General features: G+C 40.6%; 4 protein-coding genes across 8 annotated transcripts in view; 2 read left to right on the forward strand and 2 right to left on the reverse strand.

Moving 5' to 3' along the window:
- Positions 1 to 1,048: 1,048 nt before the first annotated feature.
- LOC120558319 (protein Wnt-7a) lies at positions 1,049 to 9,001 on the reverse strand. Its single transcript, XM_039799246.1, has 4 exons — positions 8,644 to 9,001; positions 7,782 to 8,008; positions 4,904 to 5,175; positions 1,049 to 2,727 (listed from the first exon to the last, which is right to left on the reverse strand). Exons 1-4 carry the CDS (start codon positions 8,712 to 8,714, stop codon positions 2,245 to 2,247), a joined length of 1,053 nt encoding a protein of 350 aa, XP_039655180.1. The 5' UTR covers positions 8,715 to 9,001; the 3' UTR covers positions 1,049 to 2,244.
- A 683-nt stretch (positions 9,002 to 9,684) lies between these two features.
- fbxw12 (F-box and WD repeat domain containing 12) lies at positions 9,685 to 20,589 on the forward strand. Of its 2 annotated transcripts, none has more exons than XM_039801420.1 (9): positions 9,685 to 9,912; positions 10,033 to 10,202; positions 10,327 to 10,451; positions 11,013 to 11,219; positions 11,628 to 11,792; positions 11,956 to 12,166; positions 12,558 to 12,739; positions 12,866 to 12,996; positions 13,156 to 13,584. In XM_039801420.1, the coding sequence occupies exons 1-9, from the start codon at positions 9,779 to 9,781 to the stop codon at positions 13,253 to 13,255; spliced, it is 1,425 nt and encodes a 474-aa protein (XP_039657354.1). In that variant the 5' UTR covers positions 9,685 to 9,778; the 3' UTR covers positions 13,256 to 13,584. The 2 variants fall into 2 exon arrangements, with proteins under 2 accessions (XP_039657354.1, XP_039657353.1); XM_039801419.1 differs by lacking the exon at positions 9,685 to 9,912 and adding an exon at positions 20,016 to 20,589 and having other exon boundaries at positions 10,036 to 10,202; positions 13,156 to 13,276.
- On the reverse strand, positions 13,293 to 20,020 carry ptpdc1b (protein tyrosine phosphatase domain containing 1b). 3 transcript variants are annotated; one of them, XM_039801416.1, is made up of 11 exons: positions 19,894 to 20,020; positions 19,304 to 19,337; positions 19,129 to 19,216; positions 16,742 to 16,907; positions 16,536 to 16,616; positions 16,301 to 16,419; positions 16,087 to 16,224; positions 15,008 to 15,987; positions 14,335 to 14,517; positions 14,093 to 14,203; positions 13,293 to 13,984 (listed from the first exon to the last, which is right to left on the reverse strand). In XM_039801416.1, the coding sequence occupies exons 3-11, from the start codon at positions 19,172 to 19,174 to the stop codon at positions 13,850 to 13,852; spliced, it is 1,959 nt and encodes a 652-aa protein (XP_039657350.1). In that variant the 5' UTR covers positions 19,175 to 19,216; positions 19,304 to 19,337; positions 19,894 to 20,020; the 3' UTR covers positions 13,293 to 13,849. The 3 variants fall into 3 exon arrangements, with proteins under 3 accessions (XP_039657350.1, XP_039657352.1, XP_039657351.1); XM_039801418.1 differs by lacking the exon at positions 19,304 to 19,337; XM_039801417.1 differs by lacking the exon at positions 19,894 to 20,020 and having other exon boundaries at positions 19,304 to 19,847.
- A 2,975-nt stretch (positions 20,590 to 23,564) lies between the features above and the next one.
- LOC120558327 (protein bicaudal D homolog 2-like) overlaps positions 23,565 to 25,742 on the forward strand; it is a 43,682-nt gene continuing 41,504 nt past the window's right edge. For both annotated transcript variants that reach the window (XM_039799254.1, XM_039799256.1), the window contains exon 1: positions 23,565 to 24,089. In XM_039799254.1, coding sequence (XP_039655188.1) covers positions 23,877 to 24,089 — 213 coding nt within the window. In that variant the 5' untranslated portion in view covers positions 23,565 to 23,876. The remainder of the gene's footprint in view (positions 24,090 to 25,742) is intronic.

Genomic DNA, 25,742 nt, shown 5'->3' on the forward strand with positions numbered 1-25,742 from the left:
ATGGCTAATCTACTCAAAATTAAATCTGGATTCTCATGTGCCTCAGTTTTTTCTGTGGGAGAATTTTTTCTTAGGTTTTGCAAGGAAAATGCCCATGTGGGAATGTTCTAAAATACAGCACAGGTGAAAACTTTACAGGCTACATTTGTCAATCCCAGGAGATTATTGGGAGCAGGTTTTCCGTCAACACCTCGGGCCAGTCTCCCCACTCCACTTCCAGGCCGATGAGAGTGGAATCTGTAACGATTGTGGGCTTTAGCATCGTTAACATTTTCCTGACACGTCGGCCGGCCTCTCTTGGAGACTGCCCTGCATTTTCTCTGCTGCGCTGGAGTTGTTGTAGCAACTAGTGGCCCAGGAGTGAATGAAGCAGATGTGCGAGTCATCTATCACCTGACAGCTCCCACTCCCCCGACTGAGCAAGTCATCTCCGTGACAGTCTGCCCAACCAGTCTCATCAATTACTCCGGTACCCTACCATTAGAGCACAAACACTTTTCTCCTCTGACACATTCAACTGCTTCCCAGTCTGCAAGATGGGCCCTCAATTAAGCCTGAATAACTTTCCCCTCTCAAAGGACATCTCTCTTTCTGCAGCCCAGCATTGCACACATTGTTCTTGTAGGATAAGCACTTTGAGAACTGATTTATCTCCATGGTGACCATTTGAATTACCATATTTGAGAATATTTATCCCTATTTTATTGCCTGATGATGATGTAAACCACAATGTAGCTACCATTAATAAAGATTTACATTTATGTCCATTTGAAAGTGTAAGTAATGACTCTAACGGTTAATTGATTCCTATGTAATGAGCAATTAAGGTACTATTTACATAAAAAAAAGTTCAACAACTCCAGTAACACATTGGTTTATGGCAAGGAAATGTTAAGGTCAATTTTCTCTTTTTTTTTCAATTGTCATATAGTTATATAATACATATATCTTTGTTATATTTATCTAGCCATTTACAGTGCATTTCAACTGTTCAAGTATGTATGTGCTTGCAAAACTGTGAGTGAGACTTGGGTGCATGAGGAAGCAATAATGAAAATCATTTATTTTTAGTGTTATTCTGTTCCTGTATTTCATCAGTAGTAGTCATGAAACGCAGTAAACACAGACACATATAAACAGTTTCTATCACTTACAATATGCAACTATGGCAGTGACAGACAGCAGGGGCCAACTTACATATATCAGCTTTTTTCACAGGGATTTTAACACAGGTGTCAGAGTCAGAACTTGACATTGAATATGCAAAATATATAAATAAGACATTCATATAAAAATAGGCTTTTACAAAATATACTCTATGAACCAATATTTACCAAAAGTGGAAAATGTGCCTGTGTTTTTGATCAGTGAATAAGTCCTGTTAAGCTAAATTGGCTTGAAGTAAGCAATGCCATTGAAGACAGTAAGTAGAGCGCACAGCCTTCGACCTCAACAAGTGGGATTCTCTAGACTAGCAGCAAACAGAGGGAAGACAAACTCATGAGAGGGTCAGAAGGTCAATGTGAGTAGCCTACATCCAGTTTCATCTGGAAAAACATTCTAAAACACATTATTCCAGGCAGATTCAAATCCAGTGTTTTAACAAGTGTGTGGATAAGTTTTGATTGCCTTAATAAACTAAAACCCAACATGTAGTTATTTTTGATCCATAATGGACAAAATCAGTAGTTTTTTCTTTATAGAATAAATTAATATTAATTATTTTCATTCTCTAAATACAGTATGTTAAATATTCCAAATGGCTGTGTCATTTCATCTGCGCACAGAGTGAGAACTACAGCAGTGTGTCCTGCCCAGCAATCATATCCACCATAATGCATTTGCATTGGCAAAGTCCATTTGCTAAATGTCCATATAGCATAAAAGTCTTAAAATTGTTGTTTCACTGGCTCACACTGTGGGCACCCGCTCCCACATGCCAGGGTACACAATGAACACAACAGTCCAAGAAGAGGGGTGAAGAGCTTTGCGTGCAAAAGAATCAGGACTCCCCATCTTCATCTTACTGTATACACAGTACAGTAGTTCCTCATTATGTATGAAAAGACTGCAATACCAGCCTTCTTGTAAAGTTTAACCGTTCCAGTTTGTCCATGAAAACACAAAGACACGAATCCACACGCTCACAAACATCATCATACACACACACACACACACACACACACACACACACACACACACACACACACACACACACACAGACACACCATCCAATAAATATTCTCATTTGCATGTGTACACCTCTGTCCTCTCACTGCAGGTGTTGCATTTAACATAGCAGCACCACAGGAACTTGCAGTTGCACTGCCAGACGCGGGAGTACTGGTGTGTGTTGTATCCCCGGCCGCAGCACATCAAGTCACAGCCGCTGATGTGCTGCATCATAGTCTTGTTACACACCCTGCCCTGTGTCCCCAAGCTCCCCGTCACAAGGTCCGCCTCACAGTAGTTAGGCGACTTGTCTATGTACACCAAGTCTGTATCCATAGGCTTCCGGTAAGAGTAAGGCTTCTTGATCTTGAGGAATTTAGGGCGCTTGTTGCGGCTGGCTTTGATTGGCTCCACGTGCACAGCAAGGGCATACTTCTCCTTGAGAATGTAGCCGAGCTCGCGGAACTTGGGAAGCGTAGTCCAGCAGGTTTTGGTGGTGCAGGAGCCTGAGACACCATGACACTTGCATTCCAGTCGCATGCTCTTCTCCAGGACCTAGACACACAAAAACAACTTAGTAACGTGGTAACAACTGTAAAAACACTCCAGTGAGGAGTGATAGATACACTCTGATGATAGGTTAATAACAGCCATACTAGATTATTAAAGCCAATTACCATGCAGTTTACTATAACAATGTCTTGCTTTTATCTGCTAAAGAAATATTATTGTGTTTATATATATATATATATATATATATATATATATATATATATATATATATATATATTCTTTTTTTCACAATAGTTGTCTACATTCTATGTCTACATACAGACATAGAATGAACCCCTGGTGTCTCTCAAACTGTCTTAATTCCCATTTCAACTCTTGCACTTCAAGGCAAATGACAAATGTGCAACTTAATAACAATGTGACTGACAAATACACCATGGTTGGGGATTAAATACAGCCCCACCACATAGCTGTGTGATACCATATACACAGAAGCCAAAATAATGTATCAGATTTCAGCCTCTGTGTGTGTAGTTACCACACACAACATATAAATGTCAAGAGTGACTGTACAAGGCGCCGAGTGACTAGGATTACTGCTAAACCCCAAACTGATGACAATGAGAAGTGCCATTGACTGAAACTGGAATTTTCTTTAGCAACAAGGTCAATTGCGATTTCCTTTTGCTAAAATGTTAGGAGTTTGGTATGCGATATGGTCTCCTAAAGCCATTGACGAGATATTTATGCCTCCGTGTTCTTGGCAAGTGAACTGTAACAATAAAACCCAAATACAGACGTGGTGTGAACAAGAACCGAAAAAAAACCTCTTCCTGAGCAAACCACTTCATAAAACCCTTGGCTTCAACTCGCTAATCCATCAGTTGTTCTGTGACCAACACTTGTGACAGCTTTTGTCCGGACGTCTGCGACCAGGGAGCTGTGAACAGCGCTCCTGCTCAGTGTCACTGCTTTTGATTAGCATAAAAAAGGAGCAGGGGGTTACTATCAAAACAGAGAGGCCATTTATTAGCAAAAAGAAGAGAAACGAAATAGCTAAGTTTAAATCCACAAGTACAGTCTTTTTCCTGGGAGGCAATTTAGCTGTCCAGATAAGCCAATTTGAATTCATGGTGCACATAGAAAATGATCTACTGGGTACGATTGTGTGCGAGGAGGCTTTTCAGCCACTGTGGGGATGGACGTGTTAGTTGTGGGAATCAGGCTATTTGGCACAGTGAGACAGAGAGAGAGAGAGAGAGAGAGAGAGAGAGAGAGAGAGAGAGAGAGAGAGAGAGAGAGGATATGAGTTAACTTGGGCAAAGCTGCTTCTTCAGTCTTCTAACTCCAACCTCACTTTAGCTGTTTGGCAAATTATTCCACTCAATCTCGAACCTCGAGACTTACTGGAGTCTCTTTGTGACTCTGCAGTGTTCTGCAGCCATGCATGCAGAAAAGCCATTGAATGAGCAGGTCAACGTATCATGAAAACCATCCTTTCCTTATCGCATCGTTGTCTACCATTCCGTTTTTATGTTGTATGAATGTCCTTTGTAGCTTTTGCATTATGGTCTGACAGTAAAAAAAATGGCATGGTATATTTAAAATGATTTTGACTTAATGAAGATCCAATTTGGACCTTATGCGTAATGACTGAATTGAAACTGTTATTAGAGTTGGTATGCAAGTGAAGTGCATATCACTAAAATCTTCTATACAGCTACGGAGATACATACTAATTAATGATGATAACCAAACAGTAAACACCCCTGTGTTACATGTACAAGCACATTGCACCTGATGTGGGTTTATGATGTTAGAGAAATTGTGGGTGGGGATTGTCATAAAGGTAACTGTATACTGTCCCAATGGTGCAAATCCCATGGGGAGGGGAGGGAGTTTGGGCTAATGCCTTTTTGTACAGTGTCAATCTGTTTTCAGTGCAGAGATCTGGGATGTAATCAAACCCTGCCAGTTAAAAGTCCCTTAAAAGCAGCCTGCTTGTTCGGTCTTGGCAAGGTTCACCCACACCACATCATGGCACGTATAATAGTTACTGAGGCCAGCATTAGACTTGTTAACCACTGTTTACAATTATCTTTAGTCTTCACTTACTGTTATTTTCTTTGTGCCTTTAAATAATTCAAATTTGGAGAACAATTCTATGATCTTTAAAGTCATTGTGCTGAATAAGGAGACATAATTGCTAATCACTTACCTTGCGTCCCACCTCGTTATTATGGAGGTTCATTAGTGTCCTTGCATTCTGTTTGACTTCCCGAGCATCGATAAATACTTTGGAGAAGCCCAGGCCGTAGCTGATGTCTGCCGAGCAGCCTCCCCACTTCCAGCCCTGGTCTTTACTGTAGAAGCCCTGCTTCTCCTTATCACAGCTACAGTCACTCAGGTTACCCTGTGTACAGGCGGCTGTAATGGCGTGGGCCACCCCTGCTGCAATGATGGCGTAGGTGAACGCAGCCTCTTTACTGCCTAGTGGAGCAGAAAAAGAGGGGGATGAATAAAACGTTGCAGGTATACATTGATATTTTTTGAAATTAGAGAATGTCATGGTCTTTCTCCTCAAGTTTAAGGGAAATACAATAAGTACATAACAGGAAATAAATAGGAAACGGAGAGTAATCATTAACAGTATGTGTGCTTCCATCACAGTCTTGCTGACATATCACTCAAGGGCTACAGTGTTTTGAAACCTGACCTGGAAACCGTCCTGCCCATGAACCAAAATGAACACTGGCAGTATAGTCAACAAAGCAGTATGAATAAGAGGGTTGTCGGAAAGGAAGGGCTATTGATCCACTCAGAAACTGTCACATTCTGTGTAAACTCATAAGGCACTGACATCAGAATCTTCATCCTGCCGTTATCTCACCTGAGTCCAGCTAACAAATCATTTACACGCACACGGAAATATCGACGAATAACTAAAGGTTAATCTGACAGGATTCATATAGACAAATCCTGAAGCAAAGTTCTCCAGTCGAATAATAAGCGAGAGTCTAATATATCTTAATGCAAACAAAGGAATACTTTCCCCTTCTAAAACAATGTAAAAACAGCCCATGATGTAATATTCATAAACATAATAAACGAGAAGTATGTTTTTATATTCAGATCTGAGATTCATTATCATGCAAACAGGAAACTCCTGGTTATAACATCCATCATATCTATGTGTAAATAAACTCCTCTTGTCTCTGTTTGTTCAAAACAAACATACCTTGTTCGTGTTTCCTCCTGCCACCCGGTTCACTATGTAAGCTGCCTTGTTTTTTGATAAACATCTTGGATGGGTGCCCTTGCCATTGAAAAAAAAAACTGATATTGAGGCATCAATTATGTGGACGTTTTTATAGACTTAATGGGCTTCGTGCCAAAAAAGAAGGTGTGTCAGTCAGTTCTGACTGCACCGTTGTTAATTTTTCCTCTGCAGTTCTGAGTGCGTGAGTTCACCGCAAAGAGATGATATGAATTTTTCCTTACCTTCCAATGAGAGATGGAAGATATAAAAAAAGAGAGTGGACAAAAAATTCAAACTCCTGTTTAAATTGAACTAGAAGTGCCAGTTCACTGTTCTTCTGCCATGTTTGTTTCTCTTTCATCTCTACAGAGTCATGCACCTCTCAGTATCCAGCCTCTTTATATGGACCTCATCTCCTACAGCTTAGTGTAACTACAAAGTTCAAGTGCAAACACAGTTGAGGCCTAAAATGGCTCAAAGCTGATACACCTTGCATTACCAGTAAGGATTATGTCAGCTCACGGGTCATTCGCTCCTTCGCTTTAAGAACAATTGCGCGCTCTATAGCTCCACTCAGCCTGGGCATCAACAATGGCATTAATTTACAACCATTGGCCTTCTGATCAGTGAAACCAATCTATTTGGTATGGCTGTCCAAGCCGTAGACTTAAACTCCTGTCTTGGAAACACAAACCAAGACTCTTGATGAGCTAAAACCACTCATTCAAAAATTGTCAAACTGTTTTCATTTCAACAGCATGAAGAGATAATCCTTTCTTTCCAACAGCAGCAGGCAAGATGGCCTCAAACAGCTGGTCCAAGCTACTGACCATTACACAAAGGGGTATTTGGATTCTTTGTTTAACAATAGTTCTTACATCACTAAAAATAAATTACAATTATTTTAAGGTTTTTATCTAAATAGTTTTATAAAGCATCATCTGTTATCAACTTCCAACATTGACTGTAGCCATAAAGGCATCATTAGACAAAATATAATTAAACCTTGTTAGGTCTTCCTGTTATTGGTATCCTGGATATCCAACCGTCTTTAATCCACTTTATCAGTTCATAGTAGCCAACAAACAAGCCACAAAACTCCAGCCATAATTACAGCATCCCTTGCAGTTCATCCGTTCTCGAGAGGAATATTGATTTGAACTCATTTGTTTCTCTAATTTAGTACTTTCAGGTCTTACTTTCCTCTTGGCTTTGCCCCATTGTAACTTATACCCGTGGTAAGATCTACGGCCTTACAGTGAGAGCCACAGCACCCATCACTAGACAGGATAAAGAACAGAGAAAATGTGTCTCCAGAGACTCTGCTGGGCTGAAAAGAAAGGCTGCCAACAGTCACAAGAGCTTTGTTACAGTGCTGGCTTCAGATACCTTTTATAGAAAAGCCCTTCTCAATGAATAGTCTAGAGCAAATGACACTGACTCCTTATGGGATACTCCTTATACTTTGAATGCAATAATTCAGGACAGATGACATTCTGGTGCAGGTGTTGGCTGGATTTAAGAGCACCATCTTTTAGATTATATTTTGTAAAATGAGGAAAAGGATGCATGTCAAGGTAATTTATTTTTATTTTTCCAAGGCATCAGGTAATAATATAACTTTTTGATACCCCTAAATAAGGAAAATCTGTTTTGCCCTGCGTTTTGTGAATATCAACCATTGTTGAGGGAAATCATAAAAGTGCCAGAGATATGTGCGCATTTTACGCACAACGCGCATGAATACCCATTGTGCAAGGTGATTAATACATTGTGTTTACTGCTGGGGGGGGAAACGTTTCAAACTGTAAACAAACGTTAACAGACAGCAACATACCCACTTTCAACTCTTTTCCGAAGACTGTCCTCTCTCCAAGCGCAGAGCAGTTCCAGCGCCCGTTTTTGAACTGAAACTGACACTCGTTGATGCCCATTTGGGCTCCCTCTCCGATGACGATAATGGCATCGGGGCGACTCTGGCAGATAATCCGTTGTCTGGGGGCCAAACCGGGGATCTTGTTACAGATTATGCTCGCACCTAGGGCCACCACCGACGAGAAGCCACTGTGAATGGAAGATGGATATTACTGAGAAAAGGTGGCCATCGACCATGCATTTTCCATTTTGAATATGTTTGGCTGTTAGTTTGAGTTTATTTTTCATCCTAAAGAGTTTACATAACATTTTTAAATAAAATGCATGTTTGGTTTATTAAATAGTAGCTCATGGTCATAATTCAAATATTTAATATATCCTGGAAAATAGACTGCTCGATGCTGGAGGATTTGGCGTCACCTTTTTACATTTGTATTTTAACAGAATTGTCATCAAAAAATATTTTTTTCCAGTTTATAAGAGATTCTATAACATGTCAGAGCTAAAATGCAGCACTAATTATATACGTTAAAGACAGCATTAAGGTTGTAGATATTTTTAAATGATTATACCGGTATGATTTTTTTGACCAGCCTTTATCATAAAATAATGCCATGAGTGATAAGGACGCAGTTGCCACGAGTCTAACTGAACTCTTCTCTTAATTTGTTTTTCTTCCGTAGCCTACGTAAAATCACCTGCCTGCTATTGAGCACATATGGGATACAGTAGGCGCTTTTGAAGGACAAACAACAGATACAATTTTAAAGTATTTCGTGTTTGAGAATAACAAACTAATGTGAAGTCAAATAAGCGCAGCTCACCCAATTTTTAAATAAACAATTCCCAGACAAAGTAAAACTCTTAAAATCCAGCGTCTTGTTCTCCGACTCATTGCGGCCCCGCACTCAGTTTCATGCAACGATCCGAAGAGCTGATGAATAACTCGGTTCGCTTATTCTCCGATCGATCACAGCCCAGGTAACTCCAAAGGAACTCCAAAATGACGAAAAGCATTTAAAAAAACAGTAGACGGTCGGGAAAAACTTTTTACAAATTGACGGCTAGTGTATCATCCAAATTCCCTTTATGTGGCCCCCTTTCGCTGGGCCCTCTTGTCATTGCGAGGGTGTCACAGGTAACTCTTGGTGAGGTGAGCAAGTGCGATTATCTCTTTCTCACAGTTCCTCTGCTACCCGCAGGTCTTGGCTATATATCTGGCTCATCTATCTGGGGCGTGTTCACAGGAGACATGGGGCCCTGCTGAAGAATCCCGCCAGGGCTGAATCGCACACACACACACACACACACACACACACACACACACACACACACACACACACACACACACACACACACACACACACACACACACACACACACTCACACACACTCCTCTGCAGTGAATTCACCTTGACTGATTGGGATGGCGTTTTATTTGGTTACTATAAGTGGATCAGGGTTCAACGTAATATGGACATATGCTTATTTTTACGCAGATATTACTCACTTGCCAAAAGTAAGCATAACAAAACGCTGCAGAGAAACAATATTAAAACAAAACAAGTTAGAAGCATTGACTTTTATTTATTTATTTTTACCTCAAAAATAGACGGAGTTATACTATCTCCACTCAGGTAACATGTGGTGTAAATCACACATTTAATACATGCATGTATTTACTTTAGTTGTTTTTTATTCAAAAGTAGAATTCCATCGACTTCTTAGTTTAATAACGCATCAGATGCGCGCTACCTGTAGTGCATATTGCGTATTGGACATTTCCCTGGATCACCTACCTTTATAGTGACGACATCTGGTGGCGCAGTAAAGACATTGCAGGCTAAAACCTAAACAAACCACTCTCTCTTGTCCCTTTATTCTTTCCGTAGCAACCCCAAATGTAGCTTTTCCTTTGACGTACAGTTGGCGAGGAGCTGCAATATTATTGATGTCAGTATGGATCTTCATCCCCAGCACTTGATCGGTGATTGCCTTATTCATATTTTTACATTCTTGCCCGAGGAAGATTTAATAAGTGCCTCCTGTGTGTGTAAGGTAAGTGTCCAACTTGCGGAAGTAGCTGTGCAATATAACTTTTAATTTATTGTCTAAATAATTAAGCTTGTTTGTTTATGAAAGTTAAAGTAGATGCATCTGGGAATAACATTTCAAATCGAAACATTTCTACGCATTCAATTGTGTGCTCCCCTCAGGAGGATGTGTCTGCAGAGCTGGGGCTTCTGTAACCTTGCTGTTTTGGGGAGTGAACACGGGAATCACTCATGGAAGAGATACTACCTGCGACGTTGCCGTTTAGAGATGAAGATGACGGAAGGGAGGTCAGGAGGTTACACCTGCAAAAGCCTCAGAGGACACACAGGTAGGCTACGCCGTCTCTCTCTCTCTCTCTCTCTCTCTCTCTCTCTCTCTCTCTCTCGGATCTCCTTTGCATGACTTCATAATGTCTCTCATCAATTTTTTACATCTGGCATACTGTCCATAAGGCAAGGTGGTGGGGTTGGTGTACCTGCAGGGGAATTCAGCTCAGCATCCTGACATCTGGAGCAGCAGTGCCACAGTGTGCAGCGCCTCTACTGATGGAACAGTCCGAGCATGGGACATCCAAAATGTCAGTGCCAACACCTTCGGCATATCATCCTGCATTCTCAGTATTACCATGTTAAAGTATTTGTACCAATGCAAAAATGTTGTCATGTTTGGAGGCACAGAGTTACAGAGGTATCTACTTAATCCAAGTTTCTGTATATTTATCTGTATGCTTTTGATTAGGCTTGTTTTTCATCTGTCCTAAATTGATTATATGACTTTCATACAGAAATTATAGATCATGCCTCAGAAAACATGTACAAGTCCACTTTAATGCTGCCCATATCTAAAACCTACATTAACCACAATTCATTTACAAGTAGTTTTTCTTCGATCCGCGATGCCACAAGGTAATGCCAGATGCGAAAGTGACATTGTCCGAATGCAGGCATCATGCTGCATTCAGACCTTTCATCTATACTAGGCTATAAGTCATATGTACTGCAAGCCAGGTGTATGAGGTTTCATTCCAGCTAAACATTACTGAAACTCTGACAGTTCCCTCTTCTTGGTCGAAAATTGCAATTCACTAGAATAAATTCCCTCACTAAGACACCTGATGTTGCTCCTTTTTTTCTCTCAGGGTGAACTCCTGTGGTGCAGTCCTGTGCAGAGTCCTTTGACAGTGATTGTAAGTGATGAAAAGCAAGACGTTGTGATCACAGCAGACTCCACAGGCCTCATCAAGACCTGGCAGGGTCAGACCGGCCAGGAGTTGGCCTCCTTTACTACTGCATCTCCACACTGTACAATACTACAGTACAATATCAACAACAATTGGTTTCTGACTGTAAGTAACTTCAGAATTTCTGGGCTTGTAAATCGGAGTAAGTAGTAGGGGTGGGAAAAAATCGGAAATCGTATGTATCGTGATTTTTTTGATGACCATTTTAGAATCGATTCTTTTCCCTAGAATTATTTTCCTTCTTTTTTTAAACCAATGATTGACCTAAATATTTTGTGTTTCATATCCGTTTCCAGCTAAACAGAGCAAAAGCAGAAAATCTGTATTATGTTCTTATTTACAAATGAAATAAATGTCAGACTGACATGTGATGTGCATTATTGTTAGAAAACAATTAGTTTTTAGAAATGTCTCATGATATATTGTCTCTAGAAGTGTATTATTCAACTTTTGTTTTTGTGAAAGAATCAAATCGGGACAAAAGCAGTAATAAGTCAATATATTCTCTTCCAGGTTGGAACCAGTCAGGGATCTGTGTGTACACTAGCTGATCCAGCTTTGACTCAAAAGTCCAGTGTCATGGTGTGTGACACATTTAAAGTCAACACACTCCTAGTTTCACCTGACAAGAAATGGATCACTGCTGGAACCAAGGACAATGATGATTTAAGTCCAAAGGTATTTCTTGTTGTCTTTGACAGCCTGACTTTATTGGTCTGTTCTCATCTGTTTTCTTTTACCGCATTAACAATGACACAGTGGGAAAATAGGTGTCCATGTCAATAAGAACAGTAAAACATTACATACACATTTTGTAGATTTATGTTTGGTTTGTTGGCAGGTGATTTACACTGAGAGTTTGAACTCACCGTCTGAGGGCGAAGATCCTCTGTGCCAATCTGTGCCGGTCTCCGGCTGCCAGGCTGCTGTCTTCATACCCACCCAGCCTGCCAGACTGGCCATCATCCACCATAACCAGCGCCCAAACAACAAAGCCCTCACTGTCTTCGATGTCAGCATTAAAAAAACTAAGTACAAGTCAGAGATCCAGGGTGAGGACTGAGATGTGCAGAATGACTTTGACATGTGGTACTGAATCTTGTATAAGCCATCAGAAAATTGCAGTCAGTTGGTGAATCATTTTATGGTGTATTTTGCTTATTCCCTGGATGACTGGCATGCCAACGCTGTAAGACATCTAACACAGCTTCTGTGGAATTTAATATTAGTAAATGTCATTCTGGGAAATGCACGTAAAAACAAATTGACATATATGCAAGTTAAACAGGTTGAGTGAAAGTGGGTAACCCAAAAAATTGATATTACAACTGAATATCTCAGAATTAATCCTGAAATCTTCAGTTTGAGAATTTAAAAGATTTTTCCCCCTAAATGTTGTTTTTGGCTTGTGCCGATATCATTTTGAATGTCTTCTCATCGTAGTCCAGCAGGTGGAGTCCTTCCCCTTGACATTGAACACCAGTTCCTCACACATCCTTCTCGAGGCCAAGGACAGCAACTGCTTAGTGTTGGCAGCTGGTCAGGAGCTATGGGTCTACTCTTTGAAAGGAGCCCTGCTTGCTAGCTTTAAAGATCATACTATGCCTATTTCTTCTATATCTGTGGTAGGTTGTTTTCCTCATTTAGAATTCAAAGAAATATCCCTTCACCTGTTGTAACTTTTTGTTTGGGATACAGTACAATATATCCTCTGTGTAGAGAGCCAAGTATAAGTTTCTTCACAATTACAGGACAGCTTTCGTGTGGTGACAGCATCTCAGGACCTCTCCTTACGAGTGTTGACATGGAGAAATGACAGAGACCAGAGGTTGACCCTGGAGAGCCGATACCACTTACTGGGAGGCTCTCACACAATGTCCAGGTACAGTATGCTGTATGCTTTAGTGGTCTGCTGTATCAACAACAGCCTGTATCCTAGTAATGCAACAGCCTGAATACAGGTATTTTCTCTGATTCTTCATGTTGCATCTGCAGTAATTTCCTAATCTTGTTACGTTATGCTCTGTGCTCTGTTTTCTAGAGGGTTCACCCATGTTGCTTGTGACTACTCCAGCATCGTGGCCTCAGCAGAAGGGATGGACGGGAAAGATGTCTTAAAAGCGTATTCTTTCACCTCATGAGCGTCGCTGCTCCAAAAAAAGGTGCCTACAAAGAGTGTGCACAACCCTCCAGAAGGAGGACTATTTGCTTTAATTATGAACTTGTCATCATATACTGTATGCAGACATTAGGATGGGAAGTCTATGTTTACACAAACCAGAATATAACATTTATTACAGATGAGAAATCCTCCGTTGATACACTGTGTGATAAACGTGCTTGTTAAGAAAAAATAAGTTTGTAAAGGTGTAAGGATAATGTTCATTGACTACACTTTTGGAGCTGAGGTATGTCACTGTTGAATATGACCAGTCTTAAGGCATAATGTTTACTAAATATTCTTTCGTCACCTGTCACCTGCTTCAATATGTCACTACAGAAGAAAATACTGAGACATATTATAGTTATGTATCAGTGACAATAATCTCTGACAAAATAATCTAATGACAAAATGTACGGTGATACATTTTTATATTTAGCTCAAATTGACAAACTCTTGGAAAAGTTATTATATTTGAAACAATTTGCCCACAAGGCACAAAAGCATATTTTTTTCTTTCATGCCTCCACATAGAGGTCCAGACAGTGCACCACATATGCATGACTGGTAGTACCTATGTTAAAGAGAAGGGAGACGTTGGCGGCTCATCTGCTTCGATGACCCTAGATCTCATGTCCTCAAGGACACATCGTAGGGCTGTAGTCATGGATTCGTACACTTTGCTTCCATCCTCTGAGTTATTTTTGATCTGTTCAAAGGCAAACAACCCTCAAGTTGTTGAAACGAAACCAATGACAAGGAAATTAATTAAATTGTTGAAATGAATCCCAATAATTAGGTGTATTGATTTTCTTACCCAGGTAAAAGCTTTGATTGAACGATTCAGGAAAGCATTTTCAACCTCTTCTGGTATTTCCATCATATGAGCCATACAATTTAGTATGCATGTTAATGTTTGTTTAGAGGCCTGGAAAGGGGATGAAAATGAGGGTTAAACAAAACAAAACAAAAATTATATTCGGGAGCTTCATAGTGCAGGCAATTCATTGTAGTAATGTTGTTGTTTCAAATGTGAAACAGCACATAGTACGCACTGACCTGGTCAAGTGTGTTGAGGACAGTTTGAGCATCAGTGTTGTTGGCGTTGAAGGCTTTGGCTTCCTGGATGGAGATGACTGGCTCTTTAAGCTGCTCAAGCCATGCCCACATGAGCCCAGTGAGGATAAAGGGATCCCGCTCCATACACAGCCTTTCCCAGCCACCGCCTTGGTTCATTTCTGCCTGCACACATTCGGCAGTCGTTTTAGACCCTGTCTGCCTGTATGTACTGTGCCTGTTCCGCCATAGCAGCAATGTGTAGAATTTTCACATCATTATAGCATCTTTGAAATTGTTCTAGACATGGGGGGGTCTTTTGTGATGCTATCAAAGTTATAGCACAAATTATTATAAAAACTGACATTTGTATGTATGTAATGTACCAGTCAGATCATTATAGATCAATTTGTTTGGGGTTGGGTTGTTGTCCTTTACTTTTAATTTGGAATGGTCACTTTGTCAAAATTTTGAGTTGACAACATTTAGAGTAGTGAGCATACAATAATGCCTTTGTTGGGGCTGTGAATGTAGGCTGTCATGAGCAGCTAATAGCTGACATAACTGATATTTTAGCATAACTTTAGTCTTTGCAAATTCAAGTGGTTGTTGCATTTCTACATGCATGCCCTCCATTTCTAAAAATACCACCATATCACTGGTATGGCTCAGTTACCTGCCAGGCCAAGACATAGTTTTTGTGCTCTTCTTCTCCATCAAGAAAAAGGTCCACTGCCAGGGCCTGTGCCACGAGCAACCTCCTGGCGTCCAGGGACAACTCTGACTGCAGGGTAATAAAGGGCACCTCTGACTTCTCCGATTGCTCCACTCCTCTGTCTTGAGGCTTCGTCCCATTCATTAGTAACTCTTTCCTCTGCTCTGCCTTCCACCTGGACAACATGCCAATGTATTTGGTAGATTCATTGTTTCCCACTGACTCACTACGTTGAATGGTTTTCCGCTTCACTTTCTTCCGCAGAACGGCTCCATCTTTTACATTCTTGATTTGCCAGAGTGAGCCTGTTAGACTGTGTGAAACGCCAGAAGTGGCCTCAAATGGGGAAAGAGACATCTCAATACTACTCTGTGACATGGAGCCCGGAGGTTGTGTGAGGAGGTTGAGCTGTGAGCCCAATCGTCTCAGGTCGGACTCGCTGTAGCTCAGACTTTTGCGATGGTAGAAGATTGGTGGCTCGTGGAAATGTCTGGGTAATGTGGGCGCACCTGGCAAGCGGGGCTCCTTTGTTAATAACTCAGGGCCCATCTTCTCAATGATGCTGAGAGTCATCTCTATGTCATCAATATCAGGGGCTTCAAGAATGTCTTCCTCAATCACCTGTCGATTCTCTGCAATGTCCAACAGCAGCCTAGACACGAGCTGGACAATCTTTGGGAGGTGCCTCAGCTCCTTCCTCTCATTGCCATGCAATATGTGTCTCTGGCGGTTCAGGTACTGGGACAGGGTGACTGGGTTGAATCGTGGCTCAGCACAGGAAAACACACTCCTCAAAGGTGCAAGGAACTGGACAAAATGTCTCACACAACGCAGCTGACCTCGGGTCTGGATGGAATTGGGGCGTTTAGCACGTACATATAAAATAGCCTGGTTAGGAGTCATCCTGGTAGCATAGGCCAAGAAGCATGCTAACAGCACACCTGCAGGGTAGAAGGGGAAACTCGTCATTGTATGTCAGATTATACAGATGAAAGACCAGGCTGTCCTGATACTTCATACAACATTCCTTCCAAATCTACCTGTTCTGCCCAGACCAGCGTGACAGTGGATTGCTATCTTTCCCTCCTGCAGTGCGAAGGCCATGACTTTCACCATGTCTAGCACAGTGGTAAGGTTGGCCACTCCATAGTCACTCCAGCCAAAATTGTAGAAATAAACTGAAATGGTAAGATGTTTTCAGTCAACCTGAGCAACAATACAGATTTATCAACACTTATTATGTAAAGCACTTACTGTTGTTTTCCATGAAGACCTCTGGGCGGTATGAGAAGCCGCTCTCTGGCTCCAGAGGGTTTCCGCAGCTGGCATGTTCACCAGGTATCTGTAGGTTGATCACTGTTTTAATACCATTCCTTGACACAGACACACACACACAAACAGAGATATGAACAACAATATTATTCTCGTCTCCTCAGGTGCTGTGTGTTCTTAGTCAGGAAGCTGCTGAAAAAAAGAAAGTTGTGTATACCTTTTGAATTGATCAATGATGTTATACTTCTCAATGATTTCTGTTGAGGGTCTGGACATAGCGAGAAAATAATCAGAAACCCTGAAACAATGGAGAACAGTTAGTGGGATATATAGATACTGACACTGAAATGGAATAGAATATTTGGAAAACTGTTATGCTTTGTTGTACTATCACAACTGCCAAAGTAGAATGAGCATATGTACCAGGATGAGTAGAGGCCTTTTATGGCCTGTTGGTTATCACTCCAGTAACTTGGGTTGTCATACTTGCAGGCTTGACCTCCACAGCCGATTGAGCATTGCATATGTTCAGGAATAACATAACGTATAGCTTCTCCTACTATTGTGTACTTCGCCCTGGGGGCTCTGACTGGAGTTATTATAGGGGGAAAGAAAAGAAGAAAAATCTGATATCACACAAAACTTTAAAGGGGGGATAGAATGATAATATAGGGTATTTTACACTGTTCCTTAAGGTCTCCTAATGGGGTATGTAACATTGGTTGGGCTGAAAATTGCCCGAATGCTATTTTATTAGGCCCTTAACTACCCTGTGAATATGGCTCTATTTGGAACAAGAGCTTTTCTTCCAAATATGGTATGCTCATGAATATTTAGAATGAGCTGCGCGCTGATTGGTTTGAGCAAACTACATAGAAACACATGGGAGACTCCACAGCAGGTCTCATATTTCAGACACTGCAAAGTTATACATTGTTTGTCGGGCTATTTCGTTATTAAATTCACTTCTGAGACTTTTTTAAGCGAGAAATCAACTATATAAAGCTCAAATATGGGCCGTTTTACGAAAACTGATGGCTAATTGCAAATTTGGTAAGACTGTGTGTCGGAGTTCAGCGGCCGGTGCTGCCTGTGTTGCTGCCTCGCGGCCGGTGCTGCCTCGCCGCCCGGCCTGCCTTCCTTCACAGACCCCGGCCTGCTGTGAGGTAGATAGAGCTCTGTCACGGCTGGCAGCCCACAGCACTCCATACCCGCGCTATATTTACAGTTTGAATTTCGTCACGCCACTTATACAACATCTACCTAAATGTCTTATAAAGCTAACAACGGTGTCCGATTTCAAGTTAATGAATATTTGTGAAGATTAGGGGTTTCGTTAGCTGCGACTGTCCCTTCAATCCTAGCTATGTGTAGCTACAAATCACGTATAGTTAGCTTCATTTTCGGTGCAATTCGAGTATATTTACAGTTTGAATTTCGTCACGCCACTTATACAACATCTACCTAAATGTCTTATAAAGCTAACAACGGTGTCCGATTTCAAGTTAATGAATATTTGTGAATTTCAGAGGAATTCTAAGAGGAGGCTAGCTAGCTCTCATTGATAGAGCTACATCCAGCCGCAGGCTCTATCAATGAGACTCGCGGACAAGCGTTTATTTCCCCAATCGTTTGTTTCCCCAATCGTTTGTTTAAATAACTCAACACATTATAATTACACACATTAAAAGATTAACTGGAACCTGTGGTAAGCGATTGCTGGCGTAACAAGCTCGCTGACCGTGCTCTCACTCACATACACGGGGCATTTAGCAGGAAGAGAGGAGTTGCAGGCCCTGGAGCTCTGTCAGAGCAGCGGCGGGTATGGAGTGCTGTGGGCTGCCAGCCGTAACGGAGTTCAATCAAGCTCACAGCAGGCCGGGGTCTGTGAAGGAAAGCAGGCCAGGCAGCGAGGCAGCAACCCAGGCAGCACCGGCCGCTGAACTCCGACACACAGTCAAACAAAATTTGCAATTAGCCATCCATTTTCGTAAAACGGCCCATATTTGAGCTTTACATAGTTGATTTCTCGCATAAAAAGGTTTCAGAAGTGAATTTTGTAATGGAATAGCAAAGATCTGCGTGACCTAGATTCAGAAGACTACCTGATCTCAGGTCAGTTGTGTAGCCTATGCAAATGTTGGGGCGTGACCGTTCTCTTAATACACCCATGGGCGTGACAAAGGTACAGGTCTTGGGAGGTTGACGTCAACTTCCAGCTTTGTTGAGATTCGCCCATTTTCAGCGGCAGTTTCAAAATATGAGATTTTCATAGCAAAGGGGTGTCAATGGGATTTTGAGCTTCTATGTATGTCTTATTTACCCACCGAACTGTCGTTATTCAACTATGACTATGGTATGGTAAAATTGGTTTTGCATTCTATCACCCCTTTAATCTAAAATTATTAGTAATATAAGTGACATGCATTGTATTTCATTTCCTTTGTCAAAATATACCATGAAACTATTAGATGAGTGGTTTCTCAGCTGACTAAACCACTATTAAAATCCAATACAAAGTTTTAATATCCTTAGAAACTAGAGCAACACCAAATGTAGGCCTAAATGTTTAAGATCATTAGTGGTAATGTGCTCACTTAGAGGTATCTAATCCTCGTCTGGCATTGCATAGTTTCACATTGCCAGATTTCCACAGCGCTGTGTCAGCACTATATCAGGCATAGCAAGTCTGTCATCAGGGCATTACAATGAAAACAGCCAGTGGTGCATTAGAATTGCATTTTTATGTAGTCATTCTTTAATCGCTGACAGATACATTTCATTCATGACCAACTATCATCCTTACTTACTGAATTCCATCAGAGCTCCACCGCTTGTCTTTGCATGGAGTGCCATATGAACAGTCACTTAGACTCGCATCCACAGTCATAGCAGAGCCTGGACAGACATATATATACCTTGTTACACTCTATTATACACTTTATCATATGCATTCTGTAAACTATTTGTGCTGTGGAGCCTTACCTTAAGCCTGAAATACTGTTCTATAAGCAGTTTCCTAACAGAGTCAAGAAAAGGCATCTTAATCTCATAAATAACCAAATCTCGGGTTTTTGTTTTGTTTTTTGGACTGTAAAAGTCTTTGTGATTCATATGTTTTATAGATAGAATAGAATCAACTTTATTGTCCAGCCAACACAAAAACATTGTCCCTGATCTTAACCAGAACAAATATAAAGACATACCATGTCCACAAGCTAAAAACACATTAACCGAACAAAGATCTCTCAAATGTCATTACATGATAAGACAAGTTAGAGAGAACCACTTACAAATACACATTTTGATCAAATATCGACATCATAAATCATATTCAGTCAAATGTAAAGCAGACATAATCCATTTTAAAGGATTAGCAAACTGCTACTCTTAGCCGGTAGTTTGACCATAGTAGCTCATCGCAGTACAACATTCATTATCACTCTTCAAGACCAATCAATGTGCAAAATAATCAACTTTAAATTAGCTAACAAGGTAAGACCAATCTAACATAGAATACAACAAAATGGACTAAAATAAATTTAATTTGAAGAAGAAAAAAAAAACGGATTTACCTGTAGTAAGTAAGACGAGATGCTTGTATTCACCATTTTCAAACACAAATGGTTCACACCTGCAGTTGCCAACATTTCTAACATCAATCTCCACAGCTCTGATGTTGTCTTTCCCTCTCCAGCTCTGTGGAAAGTCAATCCTGTGGCCTCACTTGACTTGATTCGTCTCGGATTATCCCTGTTTAGCGGATGTGGCAACACAAGAAACCCACAGGATCCTGTGCGCTCCTGTGTGGAATGCCACCTATCTCAACAGGATGACAGATCAAGCATGTGAATAAATTAACCTCAAGAATGTGTTGAAAAGTAGCAGAGATCGTGTGCTTTGTAATTATCTCCATGAAGAGGTTCCTCTGGTCTGCAGCTCTGGGGTCGGGGGGGGTTCGTTGTTGGGCTATTCTTGACTCCTCTTGGATTAGACTAATCTTATTACAGTACAGGTATGAAAGTAGAGCACCCACTCCTCAACAAAAACTCATATTAAAGCCACATCACTATTGCCTTCTGCTGGACTGTTGAGATACGATGATCCACAATATATTCTAGTCTATTCTATATTATAGTCTGTTAATGCACATATTGTCATTAGGAAAGACCTGTCCAACTGTCCACTTGACCAGATTCTCAACGTGTCTAATATGTATTTGATTAATGACATGCATGTCTATTGTTGTGAATACATTTAAACCAATTTTGTATTTGTGTCATGAGTGAGTTCATCACACTTAAACTCTGCTACCCTGCTGCTACAAATAGTGAAACCTTAGTGACATAGCAAGTAGATAAAAACTGATTGGCTTACCTTGCACCTTGCTAAAGCTTAGGTTGGTGGGAAAAGATCAGTCTATGATGTACAGGATTTGGAGAGACTTCAAAGCCAATAATCCAAATGCAATCCTAAAATGCTGCTGTCCACATTACTGTAAATGACAGAAAGCCTTTCTGGATTTATTTCTATCTATCCCTAAATTCATTATGCTGATTGTGTGAGCATAACGATCTATACCTTTTTCAACACGTTTCTGGTATCTGTTACATCTTATATCAAATCATAAATTTGTGGATTCTTGCATGTTTATCCTTACTCTGAATATTATTATATTATATATTATGAATAGTCACTTTATGTTGTATATACATCTAATATACTGTATATTTTCACTAAATTATATATCATGAATCCTATTATCTAATTTGAACTGATGTGATAAGATTATTTTTTATTAAATTTTGCAAGATTTTGATTATGCAGCTTACAATTTATGAATAACATATAAATACTCAAATCACTGAAAGTCTGTGATTGGTCTGTACAGATCCAGAAAATCACTTAAAGTGCTCATATTATGATCATTTTCAGGTTCATAATTGTATTTAGAGCTTACATTAGAATAGGTTTACATGGTTTCATTTTCAAAAAACACCATATTCTTGTTGTACTGCACATTGCTGCAGCTCCTCTTTTCACCCTGTGTGTTGAGCTCTCTGTTTTAGCTACAGAGTGAGGCATCTCACTTCTGTTCCATCTTTGTTGGGAGTCGCACATGCGCAGTAGCCAGGTAAGGACTACAAGCCAGTCAGAAGCAGAGTATGAGGGCGTGCCACGCTAGCAGCTAGGCGAGCATTATAACGTGTTACAAAGTGACGCACATTCGTCACAGAAGTGGGGTCAATTATATAAAAAAGTTAACACGCTATAAACAGAAGGATGGGAAAAAACGAACATTTACACCAAGACAAATCAAAAACGGTTTATGTGAAATAACAGCAAATTATTTTTGACAGTTAAGATACTTATTGTAACATTTTGTAACTACATGAGTAAAATGTGTTCACAGGCAGAAAGACATGTTTACAACCAAATTAAACCAGTGTTCACAGTTACAAGGGGAAAAAACAAGTATCCATACATGAAACATGCTCTGTGCCCCAGGTGTAGCCTGGAAAAGTCAGGATTCATTACTGTCTTGCTATATATAATATACTGTACACCAATACAGCGGGAAACATGTCACAGTGTAAAAGCAGTGGTGTGTAAAGAACTCCAATCCTTCAGCTTTAGTAAAAGTAGCAATACCACACTAAAGAACTTCTTACAAGTACACATATTGTATTTAAAATATGACTTGATTAAAAGTAGAGAACTGTTATCAGCTAAATGTAGGCTAGTTAAAGTATTATAGGTACTATTAGAAGTAGTATACTACATTTCTGGATTGTTGATAAATGCATTAATGCATGCTAATCATATACTGTTTGTGGTAATTTCATCTTTAAAAATTTGCCAAGAAACTCCCAAACAATGTCTAACTTGCAGAAATAAATAGCTGGCAATGTTTACTAGACCCGAAACGTTGCCAGCTATTACATTGCCAGTGTGTAAGGGAGTTTCTTTGCAACTTTTGACCTACTCGTCCCCCTCCGACGCACCTCTTTCACGTTATAGATGTGTAGGGCTAGTTTAATAGAAGTATTATTATAGAATTATTTTTCTGATCTTTAACAATTAGCATATGTTATAATTCACCATGTGTTTTGTAAATTTAACCATGGTGAAAGTAGTGGAGTTAAAATATAAAGCAGCATAAACTTTATAAGTAGACTAAGTAGGATATAACCTGAGTAAATGTAGGCCTACTTAGTTACGGACTGACCATCACTGTAAACAACAGGTGTAAGATAACATTAATTATGTCTCTGTTTTCATTCAGTGTCACCGTAGGCTAGGCAAAGTCAGTGATCCAGCATGCACAAAACATGGTCCATTAATACCTGTGCACCTGGTCCATTAATACCTGTGCTTGTCCTGCAACAAAACATTTTCTGCCTGAAAAAGGTCTAGGCTATACGCTGGACATGGTGTAGGCCTACCAGGTAAGCTATACACTACGTTTCTATAAATAAGATATTATATAATACAAGAATACAATTAATGAAAGCATAAAGTAATATAAATTTATGGAAATAGGGAGACGGTGAAGGAACCAGTATATAAACTCTGAATGGGACAAAGGTGTGAATATGTTATTGCATAGGTTACATACAGACAGTCTACTGTTACATGTGAAGATGCAATGCATTTACCTGAATTCTTTTTTATTATTATAAAATTTTCCGACAGATGGCAGCAAATATACATTTGGCTACTGCTATGGAGCAATCAGTTGTTGGAAAACAAACGACACGGACAGAGATTTCCGTGCTCCACATAAGCAAATAAACAAAGCATATTGGGAAATGAGTTTAATTCCTGGCGTCGGTAGACCCCTTTCGTTGGCTTCACGTACTACAAGTACTATATTTCCCGACAAGCACTGCCGCCCTGTTGGTTGCGTAGGTGCGTTTTTTTTCTTCAAACGGACCGTTCAGCTGTTTCAAAAAAGCCGGTGTTGAAAAACATGAATTTATCGGAAGTTTATCGGTTGTGCTTTCAAAATAAAATATGAGAGCCATGACACTGTATGCTGACACTAGGAAATGATCAATAGGTTTTCACACAAAATGTGTTCTCCCTTAAATGTATTTCATCCTCATTTCAGTACGTGAACAAAGCAAAAAACAACAACAACAACACATGGTCTGATGCATGTTTTCATATTTTTGTCGACAAGAGTTTTATTTTGAAAATACAAACCAGAAGTTGTACATCCTTTTTCTTGTCTTTGCAATTGGTACTCCTGCTCCGGCGCAATTGCTCCAACAAGCCGGGGGAGAGGTGAAGGAAACGCAGGATCTCAACGATGGAGCATTTTTAGGAGATAACGACGAGCTCCCCCGTCGGAGATAAGGGAACAGATTCATCTACATGACCAAAGAAACAAGACCGGCAACGAGAAACCCAAGCGTAACAATCATGCAATTTAAATACAGACGAATTTAAGCAACCGCTTCTTCTTCAAGGTTACACCTCTTGAAGACGCCCCAACATCCCCCTTGTCGCAGATCAGCTGGCGTACGTTGGTTGATCGTCACCGGTACCGACCATGTCCGTTTGTTTGTTGGAGGCCGCGCCGGAGTGGATGCGGGCCGAGATCGAGCGTCTCTCCCGGGAGCTGAGTGAGACCACGAACGAGAAGATCCAGGCGGCGGAGTACGGACTGGCGGTGCTGGAGGAGAAGCAGCAGCTTAAACAGCAGTACGATGACCTGGAGATCGAGTACGAGGCTGTCAGGCAGGAGGTCGACCAGCTAAAAGAGGTAACGTTAGGCTGCATTTTAAAATCACAGAATACGCATTAGATATCATCTTGCATTTCTGTGCCCTTCGCATCAACCCTAAAACCCTAACTAACATCACATTTAATTTAGGCGTAAAACCTTACCCATTTGGGCCAAAACAAATTCCATTGATCTTTTAATTTCTTATGGTATGGTCTAATCACTGGACTATTCTATAGGAACTTGGTTTGCTGTGACATATAGACAGACATCAGCCATAAAATAGCTATCTGTCATCCTACAAGGTCGAAACTGCAAGATGAGGAGGGGATGCTTCCTCTGTGGGCTGCATCACACCCCACCCCCTCTTTACTCTGGGTGTCCCCCATTGCACTGCCACCTTTATTTATTTATACAGCTCCTATGGCCTCTTTTTGAAGACATTCCTGTCTGACTAACAGCTAGTCTAGGCCTGGTGTGTTTTCACCCCCACTTAATGTCTTAATCATGTGTATATGTACCGACTGTATAGATATCACCATTATTACAGGCAATCATCTGCAATACTTTGCTGTGCATGCTTGATATGGGACATAAAAAGTGATCTGAGTCATTCATTTGTATCCTGTTTTAAGTTAAGGTAATTTCTTAAGGCATATTTTAACTTTTTAAAATTACATTTACATGTTAAGATCACATTCAACACCAACACTTTTAGATGTTTTTGAGCATGTGTATTAAATATGTTGTCTAAGTGTTTCTCTGCTTAGATGGGTCCTCCTCTGTGAACGAGAAGTACTAGTTTAGGGCGGGAGTAGGTTTGAATTTTGAACCTTCCCGCTCAGAAGACAGAGGGATGATTTAACTTTCAAAGGAAACCAGACGAGTTACGGCCGTTTGGGAATGGAAAGAATGTTGAGTGACAGTTCCAGCTTGGCTAGAGAGTCAGATAAAGCATGTGTCCGTTTTTATGCACAGTGGCCGGACTTATTCCCTACTGTTGTGTAACATTGTGTCCAATTTTCTTCACTTGAGCAGCAGTTTCACATCTTACATTTAGAAGTATGGCTGTAGAGTGACGTTAGACAGACTGTCCTGCCAACAACTGCAGCCTCTAACTCATTCTGTGCCCCTTAAGCAGTCATGGAAAAAAGCAGATTCCTGCCTTGACACAGGCTTGTTCATGGTTGCTCACATCCTCCTTTGAGATAATGGGTTCTTCCTGTGTCCTCCCACTAGGCCAGACAACCAATGGCTGAGAAAGCTGAGTTCATGGTAAACCCCTTATTGCCTTGCCAAGAAATCTGCTCATTGCCCCCTTGAGTTTTTGTGCATTTCAGTAGAGACTCATACAGAGGGGTTTTCAGCTCTCTGCTTCTCCCTCTTCTCTGCTCGTCTTCCAGTGACTCTCTCTCTCTATTCATTGTTATTATCTTTGGCAAGAAGGCCTCAACCTGCCACAGAGGAATGACAGCAAAAAGATCTGAATAGAAGAAACGGTTTAAAAGAGTAGCCATGGCAGCAAACTAAAGCAAATAAAAGCTGGAACATTTGAGAAGATTTTTCTTGTTTTTTTCAAAACATACAGTACCAGTTGAAGTCTTGTTCAAAGAAGCTCTCATTGTGAGTCTGGTTGGATTCCCAGACTGTGCCTGATCTTTCTTTCTGTCTCATAATGGAACACAAACATCC

Source organism: Perca fluviatilis, chromosome 5 (genome assembly GCF_010015445.1).
Source record: "Perca fluviatilis chromosome 5, GENO_Pfluv_1.0, whole genome shotgun sequence".
Classification (NCBI taxonomy): Eukaryota; Metazoa; Chordata; class Actinopteri; order Perciformes; family Percidae; genus Perca; species Perca fluviatilis.

Bases quoted from the DNA above. Each gene is read 5' to 3' on its own strand.
- ptpdc1b (XM_039801418.1), bottom strand. From the start codon at position 19,174: ATGGCACTCCATGCAAAGACAAGCGGTGGAGCTCTGATGGAATTCA. The intron at 16,420-16,535 runs GTATACACAACT...GTCTGTGTCAAG, and splicing joins ATCATTGATCAATTCAAAAG to GAATGGTATTAAAACAGTGA. The intron at 13,985-14,092 runs GTAAGAAAATCA...GCCTTTGAACAG, and splicing joins CAATCAAAGCTTTTACCTGG to ATCAAAAATAACTCAGAGGA.
- fbxw12 (XM_039801420.1), top strand. From the start codon at position 9,779: ATGGATCTTCATCCCCAGCACTTGATCGGTGATTGCCTTATTCATATT. The intron at 9,913-10,032 runs TAACTTTTAATT...GTGTGCTCCCCT, and splicing joins GCGGAAGTAGCTGTGCAATA to CAGGAGGATGTGTCTGCAGA. The intron at 11,220-11,627 runs GTAAGTAACTTC...ATTCTCTTCCAG, and splicing joins ACAACAATTGGTTTCTGACT to GTTGGAACCAGTCAGGGATC.
- LOC120558319 (XM_039799246.1), bottom strand. From the start codon at position 8,714: ATGAGTCGGAGAACAAGACGCTGGATTTTAAGAGTTTTACTTTGTCTG. The intron at 5,176-7,781 runs GTATGTTGCTGT...CTGCTCCACTAG, and splicing joins CGGAAAAGAGTTGAAAGTGG to GCAGTAAAGAGGCTGCGTTC. The intron at 2,728-4,903 runs GTAAGTGATTAG...TTGTGTGTCTAG, and splicing joins ATAACGAGGTGGGACGCAAG to GTCCTGGAGAAGAGCATGCG.